The 20,810-nt window shown below is 36.8% G+C and overlaps 2 protein-coding genes across 8 annotated transcripts in view; one reads left to right on the forward strand and one right to left on the reverse strand.

Annotated features, from left to right (window-relative positions):
• The window catches only part of CHLSN (cholesin), a 134,684-nt gene that overhangs the window by 27,911 nt on the left and 85,963 nt on the right, over positions 1-20,810 (forward strand). The window lies entirely within an intron of this gene.
• GPR146 (G protein-coupled receptor 146) overlaps positions 15,708-20,810 on the reverse strand; it is a 29,706-nt gene continuing 24,603 nt past the window's right edge. For all 4 annotated transcript variants that reach the window (XM_074841367.1, XM_074841368.1, XM_074841366.1 and 1 more), the window contains exon 2: positions 15,708-20,527. In XM_074841367.1, coding sequence (XP_074697468.1) covers positions 19,479-20,483 — 1,005 coding nt within the window. In that variant the 5' untranslated portion in view covers positions 20,484-20,527 and the 3' untranslated portion in view covers positions 15,708-19,478. The remainder of the gene's footprint in view (positions 20,528-20,810) is intronic.

The raw sequence follows: 20,810 nt of genomic DNA on the forward strand, positions 1-20,810 counted from the left end.
CAAAAAAGGATAAGACAGTACTCAGGGCAACTCCAGCGTGTGGGTTGTGGCTACACCCACTGTACTGTTGCAAGGGTGGGAATTTTGTATATTTGAACCCAGCTGACAGTCTCAGGCTCACGCTGCATACTGAGGAAAATGCAAAGATAATCACAATATGAAGCAAGAGTCACATTCTTTTTTTTGTTTTAGTTTTGCTTCCTTTCTGTCAGGAAGAAAAGCCTTTCATAACTGCAGTCTGTACTGAGAAGCCCATATAAAATTAATGTGAATATTTAAGAACTGTTATGAACAAACTGCTTTCATACTAAAACATCTTTATACATTAATAATACTGTCATTTTTAGATGGAGCTGTTGCATAAAACTGCAAAAAATAATGCTTTTCTGCATGCTTGAATTTGAGAAAATTATTACTGGTGCATTATAAGCCTATTGATAAAGTTTTAGCAAGGAACATTTTTTACAACTGAGTTATAAATTCCCGAAAATAGGGAATTTTAAGAGTAATTTGGATAGGCTGTAAGATGTAATGACTCTATGATATGTTGATACAATAATTCTGCTACCATATAAATGTTTAGAGGATCCTTTTTTAAGCCAAAAAGCTTTGGAGACCATGATACATACTCATGAAAAACTGACTGTAATAGATATGGATATATAAATTTTGCAGACCACCTAAAAGCATAATTAACTCAATTTCTAAAAGCAAATGTCAGTGTACCTTGTACTGATGAATGCAGAAAATAGCATACTTTTCGTTGCAAAGTATAAATATTTTTAAACATAAGATAATGAAGTCACTATTCCTAATAAATTTTGAATGTCTGATTAAGCATGGCCCTCAGTACTGGAAAAAGTTAAACATATAGGCATTTTTCCAGTGTAGGATGTTATTTTCTGAAAAAAATCCTTCATTATTCACAAGGATTTCAATTTTGTGTTGGATTAGAGTTTGGTGGTTTTACTTTGTTCTGTTGTACACAAAGCTGGTCTGTACAAGCAAGGTACATAGTACCTCAGGACTCCTTATAGAAGTTTATATGCAGACATATCAGTAACAAGAGTGATATACTTAGTTGTACATAATGCATTTTCCATAAAGGGATTCTAGTGATGTTAACTCTTAAAGTGAAAGTAACTTTAAATTGGTAAAAGTTCATGAAGATGCATTAATGTTTTTAAGCAGTGTTCATTATAGATAAGTCAGTTTCTTAATACTATTTGACAGTTCATTTATGGTTGTTACCTCTGACACTACTACATATTTCTGATATTTCTAATCTCCCCTCAAAATTGGAATTCTAATACTGGTTTTAATTAGAAAAGTTGACTTATCAAAGTGGCCTTGATTAAGTGTGTATATAATCTTACATGATTATAATTTCATTTATATAAAACCGTGGAGTTATGTTTTGATTCAGCAGTGTTCTTTGTCCCTTTTTAAAGACAGAGTTTCTTCCTTTCTAGAAAAGGTTATTTTTGGAGAGATGCCACTACAGGGAGGACTGATGCACCTGGGGAAGTTGTTTTTGTGTTACAGGTACACTCACAGGATGGGAAAAGTTGGCTGGTCAGAATCTTACTGTGTTCTAACCTCTGAGCTGGAGTACACCATGTAGGAAAGTATTGATGGGCAAAACTGGCGGAAGTCTCCAAAGCAAATTAAGAGTCAGTATAATTTTGAAGCTTAAAAATAGATTGTTAAATATGAACAATCTTAAGAAAAATGGAGTGAAAATCTTTTCAAAGATGATAGGTGACAGGAGGAAATATTGTTGTCTTGTTAATTGAGGAAATGTATCTTAAATGCTTACAGTCGAGCTTTTGTTTCTGTTCAGCTGATTTTTAATATGAACCACTGAGAAGGACTCAAGTTTTTACAGAAGTGCTCAAACTGAAGAGTGAAAATGGGGGGGGGAAAAAAACCCAAACCCCAAACCACACATGCAAAACCTCACAACTGTAGTCAACTGGTTAGCCTTTTGTATTTCTTCATACTAGTGATTTCCCCCTTCTAGATTTTAATTTCAAAGTATCTCTCTTGAAATAAGGCTGATCAGTCTGATTTCTAAATTACATTCCATGCTTAATGCTCTAGCACTGGGGAGAAAAAAATCTAGAAAATTCTCATTAATCAAGTATCAGCAATGCTTTCTACTTCCATTTAGCTTTGTGGCTGAAAGTGATCTACTGTGCTATCCAGCCAGCTGTAGCCATGGAGCTTGACAGACTTGCTTCTTCTGGCTTCCTTCTGCTGCTTTGCTTTCTCTGTATTATTGCCTGGAAATCTAAAGACCATGAAATTCTAACTTCTACAATTAACCTCTTCTTAAATACTCAGGAGAAATCTCAAGAATGAAGGAAACAGTAAGTCAAGTTTTGACCTTCTATTAAAAGAGAGATCTGAAGCTTAATCTGGTGAAGGATAGGTAGTTTGTTATGGATAGAGAATGTGGGACCACTTGAGCATCTGCAGAAAGCTTGTGGCTATCATCCCACACAGTAGTTTCAGGACGTTAAGAAAGACTTACATTTTGAGCTCTTCTACCAGAGTCTCCAGTGTTACTTTCTAGTCCCATCAGGCCTTTTGCAGGACTGAACATTTGAATTTAGTTTTGGCACTGTGAAGGTCTCCATTATCTTCTCAACTTTTACACCATAGGCCAACTAACCATGCTTACTGTCCTTGCAGAGAATCTCAGAATAGCTTAGCAATGTTCAACTTTTATAGTAGCATAATTGCAAAGGAAACAAAGGACATAGTTTTGGGTTTCACAGGGAATGAGATGGCCTTACATCAAATTACAGGAAAAACAAGATGCCAAAACTTCATTAAATTTGCTCAGGACCTGGCCTTGGTACTGATACTGGGTTCATCTTTGGCCATAGCAAGGTAATTTTATTTTATTTAGCTACTCTTTGAGTGTTTAAGACAAAGTAAGGAACATTAGACTTAAAGCAGCATGTTTCAGTAGCTGCAACTTACTGTGTAAGAAAGTGCATCATCTTGGTTTCTCTACCCACCAGTTTGCATGTTGTGATATTTTAATAATGGACGAGCACAGTATTATGGAGAGGCTGTTGATGTATTTTAGGCCTCATTTGTGATAGGTGTCAAGATGATGGATGCCTGAAAGAGTTTCAGTTGGGTTGCAACTCTCATTTATAACCACAGACCATTACTTAATGTTACCATTAAATAATAACGATGATGTTAATATTACGCTTACTCTCCACCTAGACAGGTAATCTGTTCAACCTAGAATTAACATACTCACTTGGGGGGAAATAACAGTGCAACTGTATGTGTATAATTAAAATCAGTGTAAGTATTAAAATTCTGACTTAAGTAGAAATCTCTAGGTGCACTGTTTTAAAAGGAACTTCCAGAAAATCACTTTAGGATTACCCACACAAACAAAATTTTACCAAAACAACAGGCTGTTTGCAGCTTTGCTGTGGTTAGTCAGTAGGAGCATAATGCTTGCTTGAATTCAATAAGTTGTTCATCACAGAAGAAAAAAATATTGCTAGCAGTTTGTAGATTATTATGAAATATTTGGTTTGGCAAATAAATTTAAAATTAATGATGTAGACATTAATTTCTTTTTCCCCTTAAATTATTCATAGAAGTTTTTTATTCTGCTTTAAAAAAATCACAGTGATAATGCCAGACTATTTTCTTACTTGGTTCTGGTGTCTCACTAAGTATTTGAAAGAGAGCAAATGATGATTTTGAGTTCAGATCGTGGTAGGAAAGACTCGTGTGCAGGTGGCTGCAAGCAAATATGCCTAATACTTCATACAAGCTAATATGTCTATGTTTTTCTCTCTAACATGGTCACACCTAGATGTATATTTCTGACTTACGACCTTATCCTACAATCTAATTTTTTTGGGAATATTTTGTCTCTTCATAACTATTTCAGTGAAATTTGAGGATGTAGAGCACTTCACGAGATGTATTGCTCATCACCTCGAAGTCACTGCATTGGGGTTTTCTAGCTGAGATTATAAATTGAACCCAGTCAGAAAAGTCTGACTCCTTTGCATCCTCTGCAGCTGATTGATTGAATATAGTCACAGATGGTGTAACCTCTCTATACATTTGTTTACATCAGAATGGATAGCTTTAGAGAGTCTTATGGCTGTAAGGTGCTCATTTATCATATAAAGCAACTCCTAGAAATTGCAAGTCTTTACACTTTTAAAATATTCCCAAAGTGTTAAGTTCATTCCTTGCACTAAATGTATGCTATGCTTAGAATAACAATGGGATGAAGGAGCTCACAACTTTTGCTATAATATGAACATATTTGCAAATTTTTATAGACTTTGGGTAATACTAATTTAATTTAAAATAAGAAGATATGTTCCATGGGAGCAGCAGAGCACCAGAGGGTGGTTTATTTCTCCCATCTTTTATTTCTTCAGAATCTCCATACAGCCAACCATATTTTTTGTCAAAATACTTTGAGTTTCCATCATAAAAAAGTAAGGAATTTATTATGTCATTTTACTCTGTTGTGAGAAAATCGGTATTCCCTCAGTTCCTGTCTGGTTCTTGGATTTACTGCAGGGACATACATTTTATTTCAAAATGCATGTAATGTTTATGCTCTGCTTCGTACGGAGGGCCGAGCTCTTTACTCTTCTAGTGGAATCTGTCAGCTTAGAGTGCAAACACCTCAAGATCTGTATTTATTATTTTTGTTTCTCATAACATACTATGACGTAAACTGACTTTGTTACTTCTATTTACTCACTGGTAACTGAGAGTAATATATAGCATGTCAAAGCTCACATATATTGAAGCTGTGGCAGAAGCCAGGCCTATTCCTGTTTCTCCTAAGATTAATTAATGAGGGAAATTTCCAATATGCTGTTTGCATTATCTTTCTCTGTATTGTCGTGCTCAAATATTTCGTCCCTCCTTTACCTCTGTTCCCCCTCACTTTGTTTTCATTGACCATCACTTGCGTGTTGTGAATCCTTCCTTAACTTCATGTGGCCTCATTTTTTTTGTTGTGTTTTTTTTTTCTTTTTTCAGCCCTGCTTCCCCACTATTATCTGCCCTGACTTTTGTGTCAGCAGTTTAAGCAAATACATTTGATTTTTATTTTCTGAAGCACAGCAAATATGTTATCCTTCACTTCCAACAGATGGAGCTGAGCAAATGAGCATAGTGTTCAGAGGCAGTTGAAAAATAACAAATTGTGAAAAGGCTACTTTCAGTACCAAGAGAAACTAGTCTCTAAGATTTCATTGTTTTTGGTCCCCTGTCCCCACTTTGATGGTTAGCTCTTGCAAACAGAGAGCTTGGTTTCAAAGAAACTTTTGTTTATTTAAAGTCTAGAAAGAAGAGCTCCTAAACCAGGGAGTTTCTCCCTGGCAGCCAGAACTCTTCCTCTATAAAAGGTTTGGCAGGGCATTCTTTCTGCATTCTGTCACCAGCCTTTAGAAGGAAAATATCTTTCATCCAGTCATAAAGCAGTATGCATAATATTCCTTGTGAAACTTGGCTTTTGGTGGGCATGTCCTGCATCGACCTGTGAAAACACCGCACGTAATTTGGGGGGTGAATTTGCCCTTTCTGTCTGTACTACGTCTGCCAAGTTAAAAGATGGGGACAGCTTGCAGTATATGAAAGACTGAAGTGTAAAATACTATATTCATCTGTCTTGTCAAAATTTCTACACTTGGGCAAGTATTTGAGGTTGTAAAGATTTAAGAAATCCTACCATTAACTTCTGAAAAATTACCAGTTTCTGAGAAACTGAAAGCTTTTATTTTTACTTTTCCTGAATTTAAATGAATCAGCAGTAACTGAACATAATCTCCAAGCAGTGTCGCTGACGTGTTTCCTGTCCTATACAATTCCTGCAGTGTGGTTAGGAGTATCCAACAATGTCCATCCTTTAAAAGACTGCTCTTAAGCAATGGTTGGAGCCTTTTGTCCAGACCACTGAACAGTATTTCATCATCTAGCTATCATCAGTTCAAGGGGAGTTAAGCGTTTACCGGAAAACAGTCTTCACATTTACTCTATTTAATGCTCATCTTTCTTATAAATTTCAGCTTTCTGAGGATGTTTCCCAGATACAGTATTTTACTTTGTGTAGTTCAAACGTCGTTAAAGAAGGGAAAATGAAAAACTTTAAATGATAACTTTAGCTTCACAATTTGAGCCTCCTGTGATGAATAAAACATTGCATATTCAAAGTAATATAAAGCACTTACCTTTTCAAGAAAATGTTCCACAGATACAACGGGCTGAGGCTTTCACTGTGAACAGTCAGATGAAATATAATTATTGTTTGGAGCATATAGCCCTCTTTGTTTATGTAGAAAGCAGGGTGTATATATTACAATAACTTCTTTAGCTGCTGTACATCACGATGAAAAATCCAGATGCTCGCTGACTACAAAAACATACAGTTCTGTAAAGGAAACAGGAACTTGGTTGAAGTCATTCAAACCATACACGTTGCATGTTTAGCAAACCTATGGTTTCATCATGTGACTCTAAAGTTCAAATTATCCTCTGCAGTGAGATATTTTAGAACAGAAAAGTAGTGTTTGTCCCTGCCATTTCTAAGTATGTGAGGCCATCCAGTGGATTTTTTTTGCTTGTTCCTGCAGTAATCTTACGCGTATTGGCCAGCCTTTGCAATTACATTTTTTTTCTAGTGTGCCGTTTTAAGTGCTAAAGGTCTAGAAAAGGAAAAGCCTGTTGAATAAATACCAAGTGAGGCGCCTTGCTTAACAAGACAAAAACTCAACACAAAAGTAATGTATGTCAAAAAATATTGAGATCCTTTCTTAAAAATATTTCTGTTTTTCCATGGGTCCAGGCTCTTGGAACACTCCCAATATTGTACACATGCAATAAATTATTTTTCCAGATGTTGTGCAATGACCATGAGGTGTTAAAAGACAGGATTTTGAGTCTGTAGTATGTTTTGGGTCTGGCTCAGCATCAGTCTTCTTAGTGACTATGTTGAAGAGTGTTCTTAAAACCTCAGACATAAATGAGCAAAAAAGGTTTGACGCATGATATGTTTTTAGTGCATGCAGCCTTTCTGTCTCGAATGCATTGGTAGCATTGTGTTTTTTCATACCTGTGCATAGGGAAGAACATTTTTATGAAATTTTTTAATAATCTGCAGTGTCTTTCATAGGTTGAGAAGACTATTTGTGACCAGTGTGCTCTGTTTTCATGGCATCTTGTTGCACTTTAGCAAGCTTTATTGAAAAACACGTGGAAAGAGCCAAAACACTTTAAAGAAATTAAATGAGAAAAATGTGTATGAGTCTAGATTTCAAAATTGGAGTTGTGGGTAACCTAGACAAAATATTTCAGCACTAGGTCTACATTTCTACCTGAAGGTTATCACTACTGCTTCAAATACTTTTTTTGAAACTAGAGATGTGCATGGAGGGTCTTGCGTTGCAGCAGTGGCCCAGAGACATTTCAGCTTTTAGGTTGAAAGTCTGTGTTCTTTGTGAAGTAGCTGTGCTCGAAAACAGCTCTTCAGTAGTTCAGTGGCTCTGTGAAATGTGGTTTCCAATGAGTTTACACATGTTATTCAGAATATTCTAATTCCTATCCTGACTTTGGTTTTGACCATCTTAGCATAGTAGTTTGTTGGACTGGGTAGTTTGTTTTCCTCTTATTTACAGTACTTCCTCCAAACTCTTACTGAAAAACTTGGATAAAGTTGGCAGTGTAGTGTAAGTGTTTTGTATATAGCATTTGCTTTTGAGGTGTACCCAAATCCAGGTCTATTTTGCTGGTATTAATTTCTCATAGTTGAGAATGGTAAAGAAAAAATACACATTGTAATCATATGCAAGTCAGACAAATTATTTTTTTCTTGTTGATTTTCCCTGAAAAATGCAGGAGTGTCACCTTATTCTTTCTAGGATTTAGGGCTGTGCAGAGAGCACAGTAAACTACGTAAGCATAGTCAAATGATTGTTTCTGAAATTGCAGGTCATCAACTGGTAGATACTAACTTCACTTTTTAGCTTCCAGAACGGATCACATGTGCACATGAGGCAATGGTAGACAGTTATGGCATCGGTTTGTTCCTGTACTTTCCACTGAAGTGGTCTGAATAGGCACGTGATTGATAACCATGGCTCTGCGGGGTGGCAGGGAGGGCACAAAATTATTTCTTGGCTAAGGGACGCCAGCAAACAGCAGGGTTTTGTACTGTTTGCATTACTTTTGGGTAGATGTACACAAGAATATATGGCTGTGCCCTTTTGTGATTATTAGTAAAATAAAGGCAAATCAAAAATAAAGGCTGCACCAAAAGTTTAGGGAATATTCAAACCACTCTTTACAAAGGTTTAAATTATTCGGAGTTAATTAGCAATCTGTGAGCAAGGAGTAACTCAAGTGAAGATAAGCCCTAACACAGCAGTGTTAAGACTACATTTCCTGTTATTCAGTAACTGCTTTTCAGACAATGCAAGGTGTAGTAAAGCAGAGCTGCAAGGGAAGCTATCCTCTAATGAGAAAAATTATATAAATAGAACCAGAAAAGCAAAAAGAGAAAAGCTATTTCTTATGCTTCCCATCTTTAAAAAGAAAAAATAATCTAAGAGAAAGCTCCTATCTTCAAAATTATGTTCAAATTTGCAAACATTATTTCAAACTTTGACTGAAACCTGTGTTAAGCCTCATTATTCAGTGGGGCAAGAACATTTAGCATACTTTGAATTAGGAGCAAGTAGCACATTACAGTTCAAAATGTGTACATAGATTCAGAGAATCACAGCAGAAAGTACCCCCATTTTACAGGTGGAGAAACTTGGCTACTGAGAAATTTATTCTTCCAAGTTAATGGAATAAATTGAAAGCCAGAGGAGAAATAGAGGTTAGAAAATCAAGGTTTCCCTACTTCATATTCTTCATTCTGTTTAGACCATGCTGCTTCCCATCTTGATAGCTGCAATTTCTGCCTAGTCTATGGAAATGGGCAAAACTTTGCCTGAGGTATCTTAACAACTATATGGTGTGGTTTTGGCAGCAGCTCACTGTGGTGTTATTGTCACAGTTAATGTGTTACTAAAAGAAAAGCAAGATATTGCTGTTGTGTGACCAGCTATGTCTTTCCTTAAACAATAAAACAGTTTATTTAATTTGCTTAAATGATCACAGGCTCCAAATCACATGAGAACAGTGGCAAACAGAGTAGGGTTTAGTTGTATAAACATTTCATAAAGCTGCAAAAAAATGGTGGTTAAGTGACTGTGATGATGCATAATTTTACTATTCTTTTCATTAGTGACATGGATTTATGATTTCTTGGTGATTAGTATGTATTAGTAATACATGCTCTCAGTGGAAGAGGTTGATGTATGATAATGATGTTCTGGATAGGGCAGAGACAGGAAAGGTAGAAGTTGCAGCAGTTAAATAATTGTGAGATGCAGTGACAGTATTTAAGGATTGGCTGATAACATGCACAATTCCACTAGCCCCCTACAGTGGCTATGGTGGGCAAAATTCTTGTTTGTTTTTTAACACATCTTACTGTTCCTATGGCAAAATAAATACATGTAGTACTGAGTGACAGATGTTACTATAAAGAAAGCAGATGTGAGACACTTTTCTACTGACCAAACCCAGTAATTTCTCTTAATTGACCCATATTACTGATGTATTTAGCAGAGTACAGATCCCTGACAGTAGGTTTAATTTGAAGTCTCTTTCTCTCATACACATGTATGCCAGATTAGAGAGAAACTTTGTCTTCTCTAACACAGTTCGATGCTTCTGGCTTGTGAGATGCTGAAACCATGGAGACTTCAGTCTTTTTATTCTCTGGCTTAAAGCAGCTCTATCCAGTAAAGTATTATGGAGATGGTGATTCTGGCTTGTTCACCTTCCTGCTGAATCATCATGATCAGATGTTCAGCAGAGTCGCAACGCTCAGTTGAGCAGTAGAGCTACTCTTTGCTTGGTGCAGCATCAAAGAGCCACAGTCATCAAGGACAGAGACCAAAGGCTGCAGTAAGCTTGCAGTTAGTCTAAGGATTGGACTGGATTGCTCCAGGGTAATGATTCTTGTTAGGGAGCTAATGCTGCATGAGAAGCCTAAAGTCTGTTTTTTAGACTATGCGTTTGTCTTCTGCTGTTGATTAACGTATCTTTTCTTGCCTTTTGATGTAATGTTATTACGAAAACTGTCCCTGTGTAGTATAAGATTGTTTTGGAATATTAAATGGCTGTTATTGCCTGTTCCCCAGTGTATTGCAATGAAAAGCAATTGCTGTGTTACTGGAATTGTGAACTGTGAAATAGTCTACAATTTTTTTCAAAGATATTTTTCATAAACTACCATGTACTTCCATCTTCATTTTTCCTCTCATGTTGTTATGTCACAAAAAAAAAAATATAACTTGAGTGTGGGGTATTAGCTGCAGATTTAGTCAGAGATTGCTTTGACTCTATTCAAGGGCTGAGCTTACATATTTGAAGCTTTTCTTGGGGGCATTTTAGCACCTTAAGGCTACTTGTATTAATGCAATAACTCAAGATTCCTGGAAAAAAAAATTTTTTGAGAAGAGCATCTATTCTGAGGCTTTTGTTGTATTGATGCACAAGTTGCCAGTCACTCTGTAAAATTGTTCTTGTGAAGGCCTGTTATGTATGTTTAGTCTTTTCTAACTTGACAGCAAGCAAATTTGTGTCCTTGATTAAAAGACCATAGAACTTCAGGCCTTTAACATAAAAAAGGAAAAAAATAAAAAGGCAGGGAAGTTGTACACAAAGCCAAGAATTGCTAGCTTTGAAGAAAGTTATTTTGTTTATGGATGAATTTTAGAATAAAAACCCTTGCATGTATTTATTGTACTATATTCCCTGCATGTTTGGTTTTGGGAGGTTTTTTTGAGGGTGTTTTTTTTAAATGGAATTCAGATGCTTATGCTGGTTTATAAGGTACATGGAGTTATGTGAATTTGTAAAATTTGATAGTCTTAGTGCCTCTGCTTGGAACACTCTGCTTGGATAGTGTTAAAAAAGCACAAGTAGGAGATGTGTATACATAAGCACTGGTATTAATAATTACCTCTGCCTCAGAGGCTGGTCGTAAATCAACATTTCTTCCTTTTATTCTAGAACAGCTATGCTCTGCGCTGTGTGATTGCTGCCTTCACATCTCAGGGTTGCTAGCCCATGATTCACTATTAGTGATTTTATATTGGCTTATTTGGGCATTGTTTGTAATGTAAGTTGTTTTATAAACAGTGTTTTATTATTATTACTATACAGTAATGTTTCTATCAATCACAAAATAAATTCTTCAGTATGGGTAGATCATCTATGTAACTCAGCTACCAGAGCTCAAAAATTGTTCGTATTTCCAAATAATACTCTACTTCTATTAAAGGGTGGAAAAAAGGCTTTTCTAATGGCAAGTTTTATAAGAGAACTGGTCTCTGCACAGCACTGCAGGTGTTAGAATGATTATTTAATTGCACACAGGCTGACCTGAAAAATTTCAGAAACTTCTGTATTAATTAAGTATGAAATCTATTTCATTGTGAAGTAGTGAAACCATAACTTAATTAGAAAGAATTACAGTGCTCTGGAGCTGAATGGGAATGGCACTTCCTTTGATCTTTGAGCATCTTGTCAACCACAATGACTAGTACCAGATGTTTCATAAAACAATACAAGAAACATATGCTTTTTTATAAATATTTCTTTCTTGTGAATAATCAGACCTAATAGCCTGGTTAAATATCCTTCTGTTAGGTTGAAAACCAAAATTAACCATTGTTGAAATTTGTTGCTTGCAACAGAATTTCCTCTTACCTGCCTCATCCTCACAGCAGCAGTTTGTTGAAGTTATAGTCAATTTTGTTTCTTCTTATAAATACTTGCAGCAATACCCTTACTGCCTGCAGACAGGACCAGCTAGTACAAATCTGTGTTTAACCAGAAACTGGGACTGATTTTTTTTTTTCTTTTTCTAATGATTAACTTAAATCCTTTAATTAGCTTTGCTGATCTTACTGCTTTTAGCAACTGCAAGAGTATTCTGCTAGTGACCACCAGATGGAGTTTCTAAAACAGCTTTGATAATGTAATACCAAAATTAATTTTAAAATTACCTTTTAAAGGTTTTGGAGATGAATTAAGAAACGGTTGTGGAAATTCTACCAGCTGGAAGATAAATTTTAGCTTAGATTTGAAAATGTTGTTGTTAAAATTAGGCTTTTCAATTACCATTTTGTTTGCATGGCAAGGTTTTGGTAGCTGGGGACTACAGGGGTGGCTTCTGTGAGAAGCTGCCAGAAGTTTCCCCCATGTCCAGTAGAGCCAGTGCCAGCGGCTCCAAGACGGACCTGCCGATGGCCAAGGCTGAGCCCATCAGCAACGGTGGTAGCATCTCTGGGATAACGTATTGAAGAAGGGAAAAAACCTGTGCAACTGCAGCCGGGGAGAGGAGTGAGAATATGTGAGAGAAACAACTCTGCAGACACCCAGGTCAGTGAAGAAGGAGGGGAGGAGGTGCTCCAGGCCCGGAGCAGAGATTCCCCCACAGCCCGTGGGGCAGCCCCTGGTGAGGCAGCTGTGCCCTGCACCCATGGAGGGGAACGGTGGGGCAGATCCCACCTGCAGCCCGGGGGGGACCCCACGCCGGAGCAGGTGGGTGCCCAAAGGAGGCTGTGACCCCGTGGGAAGCCCGCGCTGGAGCAGGCTTCTGGCAGGAGCTGTGGCCCCATGGAGAGAGGAGCCCACGCTGGAGCAGGTTTGGTGGCAGGACTTGTGACCCTGCAGGGGACCCACGCTGGAGCAGGGGAGGAGTGTGAGGAGTCCTCCCCCTGAGGAGGAAGGAGCGGCAGAGACAACGGGTGATGAAGTGACCACAACCCCCATTCCCTGTCCCTGTGCCACCCTGTGTGGGGGGAGGAGGTAGAGAAATTGGGAGTGAGGTTAAGCCTGGGAAGAAGGGAGGGTTGGGGGGGAAGGTGTTTTAAGATTTTGTTTTTCTTTCTCATTATCCTACTCTGATTTGATTGGTAGTAAATGAAACTAATTTCCCCAAGTTGGGTCTGTTTTGCCCGTGACAGTAATTGGTGAGTGATCTCTCCCTGTCCTTATCTCGACCCACGAGTCTTTCATTATATTCTCTCTTCCCTGTCCAGCTGAGGGGAGTGATAGAGCAGCTTTGGTGGACACCTGGTGTCCAACCAAGGTCACCCCACCACAGTAATACATAGAACTTCCTGTCAATATCAGTGAGATTTATGATAAAACCACTTTAATTTAGGAGATTAATTCTGGTTTTGAAGGTTACCTTTATCAAGGGTTGAGCACTTTCTCTGCATTTTCATAACAGAATTATTCCTACCGTTGGCTGTATACTTGCAGGTACAGGTCCTGCAAGATGTCTCTAATTGTAAATCTATTTCTTTTCTTATTAGTCCTCTGTCCAGGTCTCTGTGTTTGGAGTGCTTATGCTGCTGCTTATTTGTCTTTCTGTATAATGCATCATCAAGTACTTTTAATCTAGATAAAACGGTTTATCTTTCTGGTTATAAATTTTGTTTGTTTTAAAGAACTTTTGGTAGGAAGTTGGGTTTTTTAATATATTTGTATATTTGACTCATAAATACTCTGATAAGAATCTGGTGTTTAAAAAACCTTTTACTGTCATGATTTGTAATAATATGAGAATTCTGTCTGCTGTAGACTGTGAATAATTTTGACCATTTTTGTGAGTGTGATTAAAAGTGCCAGTTCTTTAGAAGGAAGGAACATAGGGAAATCACATGGACTTCCAAGGTAAGGAAAGAAGTTGGTGGGAAGAAAGTGGAATGACAAAGCAGATAATAAATCCTCTTCTCTCTTGATGGAAAAAGAATGTATTCAGCAAAGTCAAAGTGTTTTGATATATAATGGAAAGGTACAGGAAACACAACAGGGGAAACATTTCACACTTCAAATTTGTTGCCATGGCAGTCTGCACAGCTGGTTTTGTATGTTTAGATTGCTTTCACTTGGAAAAAGTATTGCATGAGATAGTTAAGAAATACACAAGGCTTTGCTTACTAAGAAACTGCAAAAATTAATCTTGGAGCATATGTTTCAGATTCATCAGTGCACTGAGCACTTTACAGCTGCAGAAACTTAGGCAAAAGTCAGTACTTCTCAGCTGACAGCGGAACTGAGAGCAGCACTTGGCCAGGTTCTGCTTTTGTTTTCTGTGCTGCTGCAGTAAAGCTCATGAGAAGGTCTCCAGCCTCAGCACTGTCTTACTTTAATTTTTAATGAACAGTGATAAATGGGTTTCCAGCTATGTACATGTCCATAGAACAAAAACAATTTAATTGAGTCTAATTTTTTTTAAATAAAGTGTTACTTCCCTTTGAGTTTTCTGATAGAGGTGTCCTATTTTCTTGGCAGCCTTGGGGGCTATTTTGCTACAATATGGTAGTTAAATGCATATTTTCTGCGACTGCTCCAAAATACGGTTGTCTTCAGTGAAATCTCTTTGTATTGACAGAAAAGGGCAGATTCTGATGCTGTTGGCCTGGTTTGTACTAGTGTAAACCTATTGACAGGGTTGTACCTGATCAACTCTTTTTACTTGCATTTATGTAGAAGTTCAGCCTTTGCAAACCTGTAGGCTTGTTAACTTGCTGCTTATTAACTAACTGTTCTCATTTAAGATCCTTCAAGTCTATGTTGTATAAAAGGGGGTTTACTAATGCAGATGAGCCTTTCTATGTATGATGGTTATATCTTAAAGCTCTGAGGAACGAAGCATCTGAAAATCACTACTCTGTGTTTGTTTAGAGATGCTGGTTCTCCAGTTAGAATAACAGAAAATGCCCTTACTTCCATACAATGATTTAAAGAGTATCTTGTCAGACACTAGGCTTTGACTAAATGATGTAATATTGCAACTTCCGTTTTCACAGTTGCCATTTTATTTCTCACTGAGAGTTAACACTGAGAAGTGCCTTGGATGGTTTTTTTCTTTAAGGAATTCACCAATAATCATTTTAGAGTTTGCTTTTACTTGCTGTCTTCCTACGCTTTACAGAAAATTTAAAGGGAACAAATTAATAATTTTGAAAGTATAGCCAGGAAAATATTTTTATATATGTGGGGTAAACTAACTGATCTATAGTGAGTGATCTTTTGGTTATATGTAGTGGTTACTGCAACAAATGTAGTATGAGGTACATTATATTCTTAAAGCTAAATTTTCTTCGGGATGCCAAAGGTATGAGTTGCTATATTATTTTGTTCTGGGAACCAAGAGAATTTCTGCAGGGAGCTGATTTCCGAGATCTCATTTGTGGCAGCACAATGGAGAGGAAGTGACAAGGACACAAGGATACACGCATTAATCACCAGCCTTGTAGTTCTGCGGTGCGATGTTACTGCATCCTGTTAGTTGCAGGAATCTTTATGTTGGAAAAAAGTTGAGGGGGTGTGCCTTTTTGCTTTCATTCCCAGCTAACTTCATGCTGATGAATAATGAGATTTTAATGATGTCAGAATTATGGCCTGGAAAATCTGATAATTTACATGTCTGACTTGACATCCAAATCATGTAATTTGTCGTGTTTTGATTCAGTGAAGCAACACAGGTTTTAACCTTGTCTAGAACAGGTTTTTATCAAGAAGGCTAAAAAAAAAAATCACACATCTTACAGACCAGATACACTTTAACACTTTTTATTGAGAATGTATTATGAGTCAATAGATCCTCTGTGAAGCTTTGCAGAAAAGTCCATTTCTATAGTATTGTGACATAACATTGGAGACCACATCTCTTCATTTTAGTAGAACCAGAAATTTTCTAGTGGTTGACCACTTTCATTAATTGAAACTATGTCTTCAGAGACCAACTCAATTTGATTCTCAAATGGAAGTTTTTGAAACTAGTATCTCTACTAGGTCAGTCAGCAAGGACCTGTCTTGAGCTAGCTATGTTAATAATTCAAGCAGAAACAGAGCACAACATTTTTGTTAGTTCACTGATTTGACTTAACTGGTGGTTCAGCAAGAGGGCTATATGCCATAGATCAACTCAAATATTAATTTTGTGAGAAAATAACACTGTTAATAATGGCACTTCACTAGTGCTCACTTTCTAGTATACAGTATATACATACAGAAACATACAGTACACCTTACTGTTTAGAGGTTTACATTTAAATGATACACTTTAAGAAATAATTTAATAAATTCTTTGCAAATTCTTTTTACATCAGTAGGCTGATTTTTGTGTTGCATATATACAGCATTTTATTCATATTTATTTAAATGTGAAATAGATAAGTCCCTATTTACAGTCATCAGAAACCTTCAGGTATTTGAAATGGAAAGGCCCAGTTCTTGAGGACTTGGTATATTAAAGATTTGTCCATGAAAGTTCTTCCATATTTATGATACCATGTATCACAGTATCTCCTTAAGTGTTTTACTGCACTTGCTCATCTACTGTTCTTTATATAAATATTGCAAAGTTCTCGCTTTCTGGGATACTGCTTTTTAAGAGATACCATGTGAAGGTGCTGCAATAAAGAATTTCGTCAAGAGGATAGCAGTCAGACAGCTCCATGGCACAGTTTCTTTGAGGCAACTAATATATCAAATTAACTCTTAAAAAGGACATCAGTCTTGTTCATTAAATTATGGAAGTTGTTTGTCTATATGATTGCCATCACAGTATATTATCAAGGATACACACAAACATACTTAACTCTGCTGCAATGAAAAAGATTAGGAAAAATTAGGATAAATTATATAAAAACTTGTTCTTTCTCCATCTCTTAAATAGCAGTTTCCATTTTACTACATAAATCCATTTGTAATGTCAAGTCATTGTATAAGGTTTGGGTCATTGTAAAGGAGTCAGTCTAATGAAGTAAATGTGAGTGGTGAATGGTACCAAGTGTACAAGACCAAGCATGGATAGAAACAGAGGAGCAAAATGAAAATTAAATAAACAGCGCAGAGAAGTGAAAAAGATGAGAGAAAAGGGAAAAGAGACATTTGAGCCATGATCTGAAACCAGGAATTTAACATGGAGAGAAAGGAACAGAAATAAATGCAACAGTCCTGTTAAGACAAAGTAAGATGTCTTAGGAGAAGGGGGAAATAGAAGTAAGGAAGCAACATGCAAGTTAAAATTGCATTTAATGCTGCCTGTTCAGCCACACTGTTCTGGCAGTGTCCCAGTTGTGGAAGCCTCTATTCACACCAGATAAGCCAGTTCCTCCCTGATGGAATTTTTCCTGCATAATGGGACAGAATTTCTTTAACAGATTTTACACAAAAGATGTGGTGCATTGGGACACCTGATTTTCCTCAGATGGGAAGAAGAGGAGCCTATTTGCTTGACAGTTGTAAGGAAAGATTTATTTCTTAAGCGTGGAAGTGAGCTTGACTGCTCAAGATGTGTAGAAATTCATAGAAAACCTCTCAAGCAGAAAACAACCAACCAAAGCAGTCAGTATCATGTCAGCACAGAGGCACTATGAATTAGTGTGTGAATCGGACACGATGATAAAGAAAGGCTTAATTCCTTAACATGGTTTTCATCAACAGGCTAAAACTATGAAGTAAATTGATAGAGTTGTGCTGGATAGTTCTAGTGTGGCAAAAATGCCATAGAAGTAGATGACTTACTGCATAGGGTTTAAGGGTTGAAAAAAATTCAGTAAAATATGAAAAGCTATTAAAAAAGTAAAGATTAATGGAGTGTCTTCCACCAGGATGTTGATAACTTAGGGATGCTTGTATATGAAGAAGATAAGCAAAGATTGCTATGAGAAGAAATTACTTGAATAACGTTGAAGAGAAGGGAAAAGATCTGAAAAGGATGTTCCTCAGCTGCTTCCCACTTAGAACTTGACCATGTCTCTGTGCTGACAAATTGGGAGCAATTATCATTATGAGATTGCGCTATAAGCAATGCAAAAGGTTCAATTCTGGTTTTGTTCCATGTTTTTTCTATACCAGAGGCTTGAAAAGCCACATTTTTTTTGAATAAAGTCATGTGGAATTTGAGTTGTAACAAATTAAGCAATGAAATGATTCTGCTGTGTTGCCGGGTGAGTGACAAAGATGTCTTGCTGCCCCAAAACCAATGGGAGAATATCAGTTTAACTGCTACCCCCCTCTGTCATTAATAACGCAACAACAGCATAGGAACAGGTACTTCTTGGGTCAATGTTTCATAGTTTGTTGTTGTGGGTAACTGTTAATTTGCTTCCTGCAGCATTTTTGTGTTTCTTGTGTATTTCACATACTCAGTAAAAATCAGCAATCTGGATTGGAGTTCTCATCCCCACTGTGAAATACAGAAACTGTACTTTTACTGTGTATTCAAGAATCACATTGGGAGGCACTCCATTTCTGAGAGGTAAGCAAAAAGCTGATGCTGACCGGAATTCCTGTATATTACTCCCATTTTAAAATCTTGTATGTATTGAGGGATTTTGTATGGTTTCCAAACCTCCAGTGATGCCCTAGATTAAAGAGATTTTTATTTATTTGTTGCAAACATATCCCTTGAAAATACAAAATGTTAATCATAAACATATTTATTTTTAAGATAATTACTTGTTACATGAACATATGTGGACCATAACACTTAGCCAGACATAAATTTTGATTTAACTTTGTAAACCACTGTGTCCTTCATTTTAATATGGGGAACAAACATCTCTCAGTTCCCTTAGAATTAGTTAATAAATATTTCTGAGTTCTTGAAATGTTTTAGGATGCAAACAAAGCAGTGGAAAGATAAAACACGTTTTTGTTAATGGTTATATCTACAAAAAAAAATCAATTTACCATAAATGTTAAAAGTTAGGTTAGTTTGTACGAGAAAATAATTTCTGAAAATGGTGAATTAGGCTTCTTTTAGAGGGGATTCAGTGATGGAAAAAAAATTAAATAATTTAATTTATAATCAACATTTACTATTTGGACATGTGTAATTGGATAATATGATCTTTAGTAAAGATCATCTATATCATCTTCATTGAAAAATGCTATTTACTTCATCAAGGATAGCACTATTACTTCTTTGTACAGAAAATAAGGTAAGACCTTTTTCTATACAAGATACAAGGTGCTGTGTCTTCAGTCAAGACTTCAATAAACTACTTAGTGATTTCTTCAGACAAAAATATTAGAGCGATGAGGACAGAGTTTATGGTTTGTAACTAGTTCAGTGCACTGAAAGTATTAGATGTCACAGGTATTACAGCACATAGGCCAGAGTCTCACAAGATTTCAGCAAACAATTAACTATTTGAAAATTAAGACTGTTTCATTTAACTGTAATGGAAAGCTCCTTCTAGCCTCTAGGTTGGGACTCCCACATTAATGACTGAGTGCCAACGCAGCAGTATCACAGTCCCAGTACTGGTACACGAAGTACTGCAGTAACAGAGCACCAAAGGGTTTTTTCATACCTACGTCATAACCTGCTGTACTACTGTGCGTTCATGAGAACACCCCTGATTCCCGCAGTGTATCTTTTTAAGCAAACGTCGTAATTTGTTGGGAAAGTTTTTGTTAATGTATCTGTAGAGCAGAGGCATTACAAAGCTGCTTGAGAAAGCCAAGAATTTTGATAAGATCTTGCTAAAATGTAATACTCGACTGTAATTTTCATCTGCAATTCTTCCTTGTGCATTAGTAAATGTGCTTACCAAGAGAATAACATAATAGGGTGTCCATAACGTGAACTGGGTACAGACTGTGGCTATCAAAAGCCTGTGCACCGATGGATCTAATCGTCCAGTGTCTTGATCCAGTGGTGTAGCCTCTTTGCGTATTCGCAAGATTAATGTAAGTGCATACAGTACAGCAACAGCTGGTACAACATACCCGATAAAGACCATAATGGCATCTGCTGCTTCTTTGTTCTGCATCTTGGAACATTCAATTATTTTAGTGGATACGTGATTGCAGACGTAGAACAGGAGAGATGAAAAACTTGTAAGCATGGCACCACCCCATATGAATCCACAAACATGTTTGGTGTTGTACACACTTGACATGTAAGTTCTAGGTAGAGCACGTTCAATGTAGTAGTCCAGACTGAGTAACGTAGTAGAGTACATGGTAACTAAAGACGAGACATTGAATAAAATAAGCAAGGTAATATAAACTTCATTGTTAGAATTCCAGATGGCCCATTTTGTATTGGCAAGACCTAGAAGGTACATTGGTGCCAGAGCGTTGATGATGAGACCAGCAATGGCAATGTTGACAAAATAAACATCTGGCATAGTCATAGTAGCTTTGTTATAGAGATTAACTAGGACCAGCAAGCCATTGTAACAAAGGCCAATTGGGAAACATATAATGAGGTAGAGTAGGGAGAAGATGGAAAGCACAAGGTGGAAGTCATGGCAGAGATGCTGGTCTTCGCTGTTCTCAGTACTGTTGTTCAAGGTTTCACAGCTCCACATAGTGATTTTAGCTTTTGTATCTTTTCTGCTGGTTACCAGCTTTTCTGTAGAGAGAGAAATAGTGAAAGTATTGTTGAAATATTATACTGTAAGTGAAATGCAATGTAGTATGAAGAGAACATTTTAAGATGGAGATTATACGCTTCACGTAACTGGTAAATTTAAAGTCAGTGACTGAAATGCCTTTTGATCTTGTTAGTCTAGAAGAAAGTCATCTTTCATTCACAATTTCATAAGACTAGTAAATGTTCTGAAGTTCTAATTTAAATGAAATTAGTGGCAAATGAGTTAATACCAGGGCACTCAACAGAAGTAAATAATAAACTC

The sequence above is a fragment of the Strix aluco genome, chromosome 15 (assembly GCF_031877795.1).
Source record: "Strix aluco isolate bStrAlu1 chromosome 15, bStrAlu1.hap1, whole genome shotgun sequence".
Taxonomy (NCBI): Eukaryota; Metazoa; Chordata; class Aves; order Strigiformes; family Strigidae; genus Strix; species Strix aluco.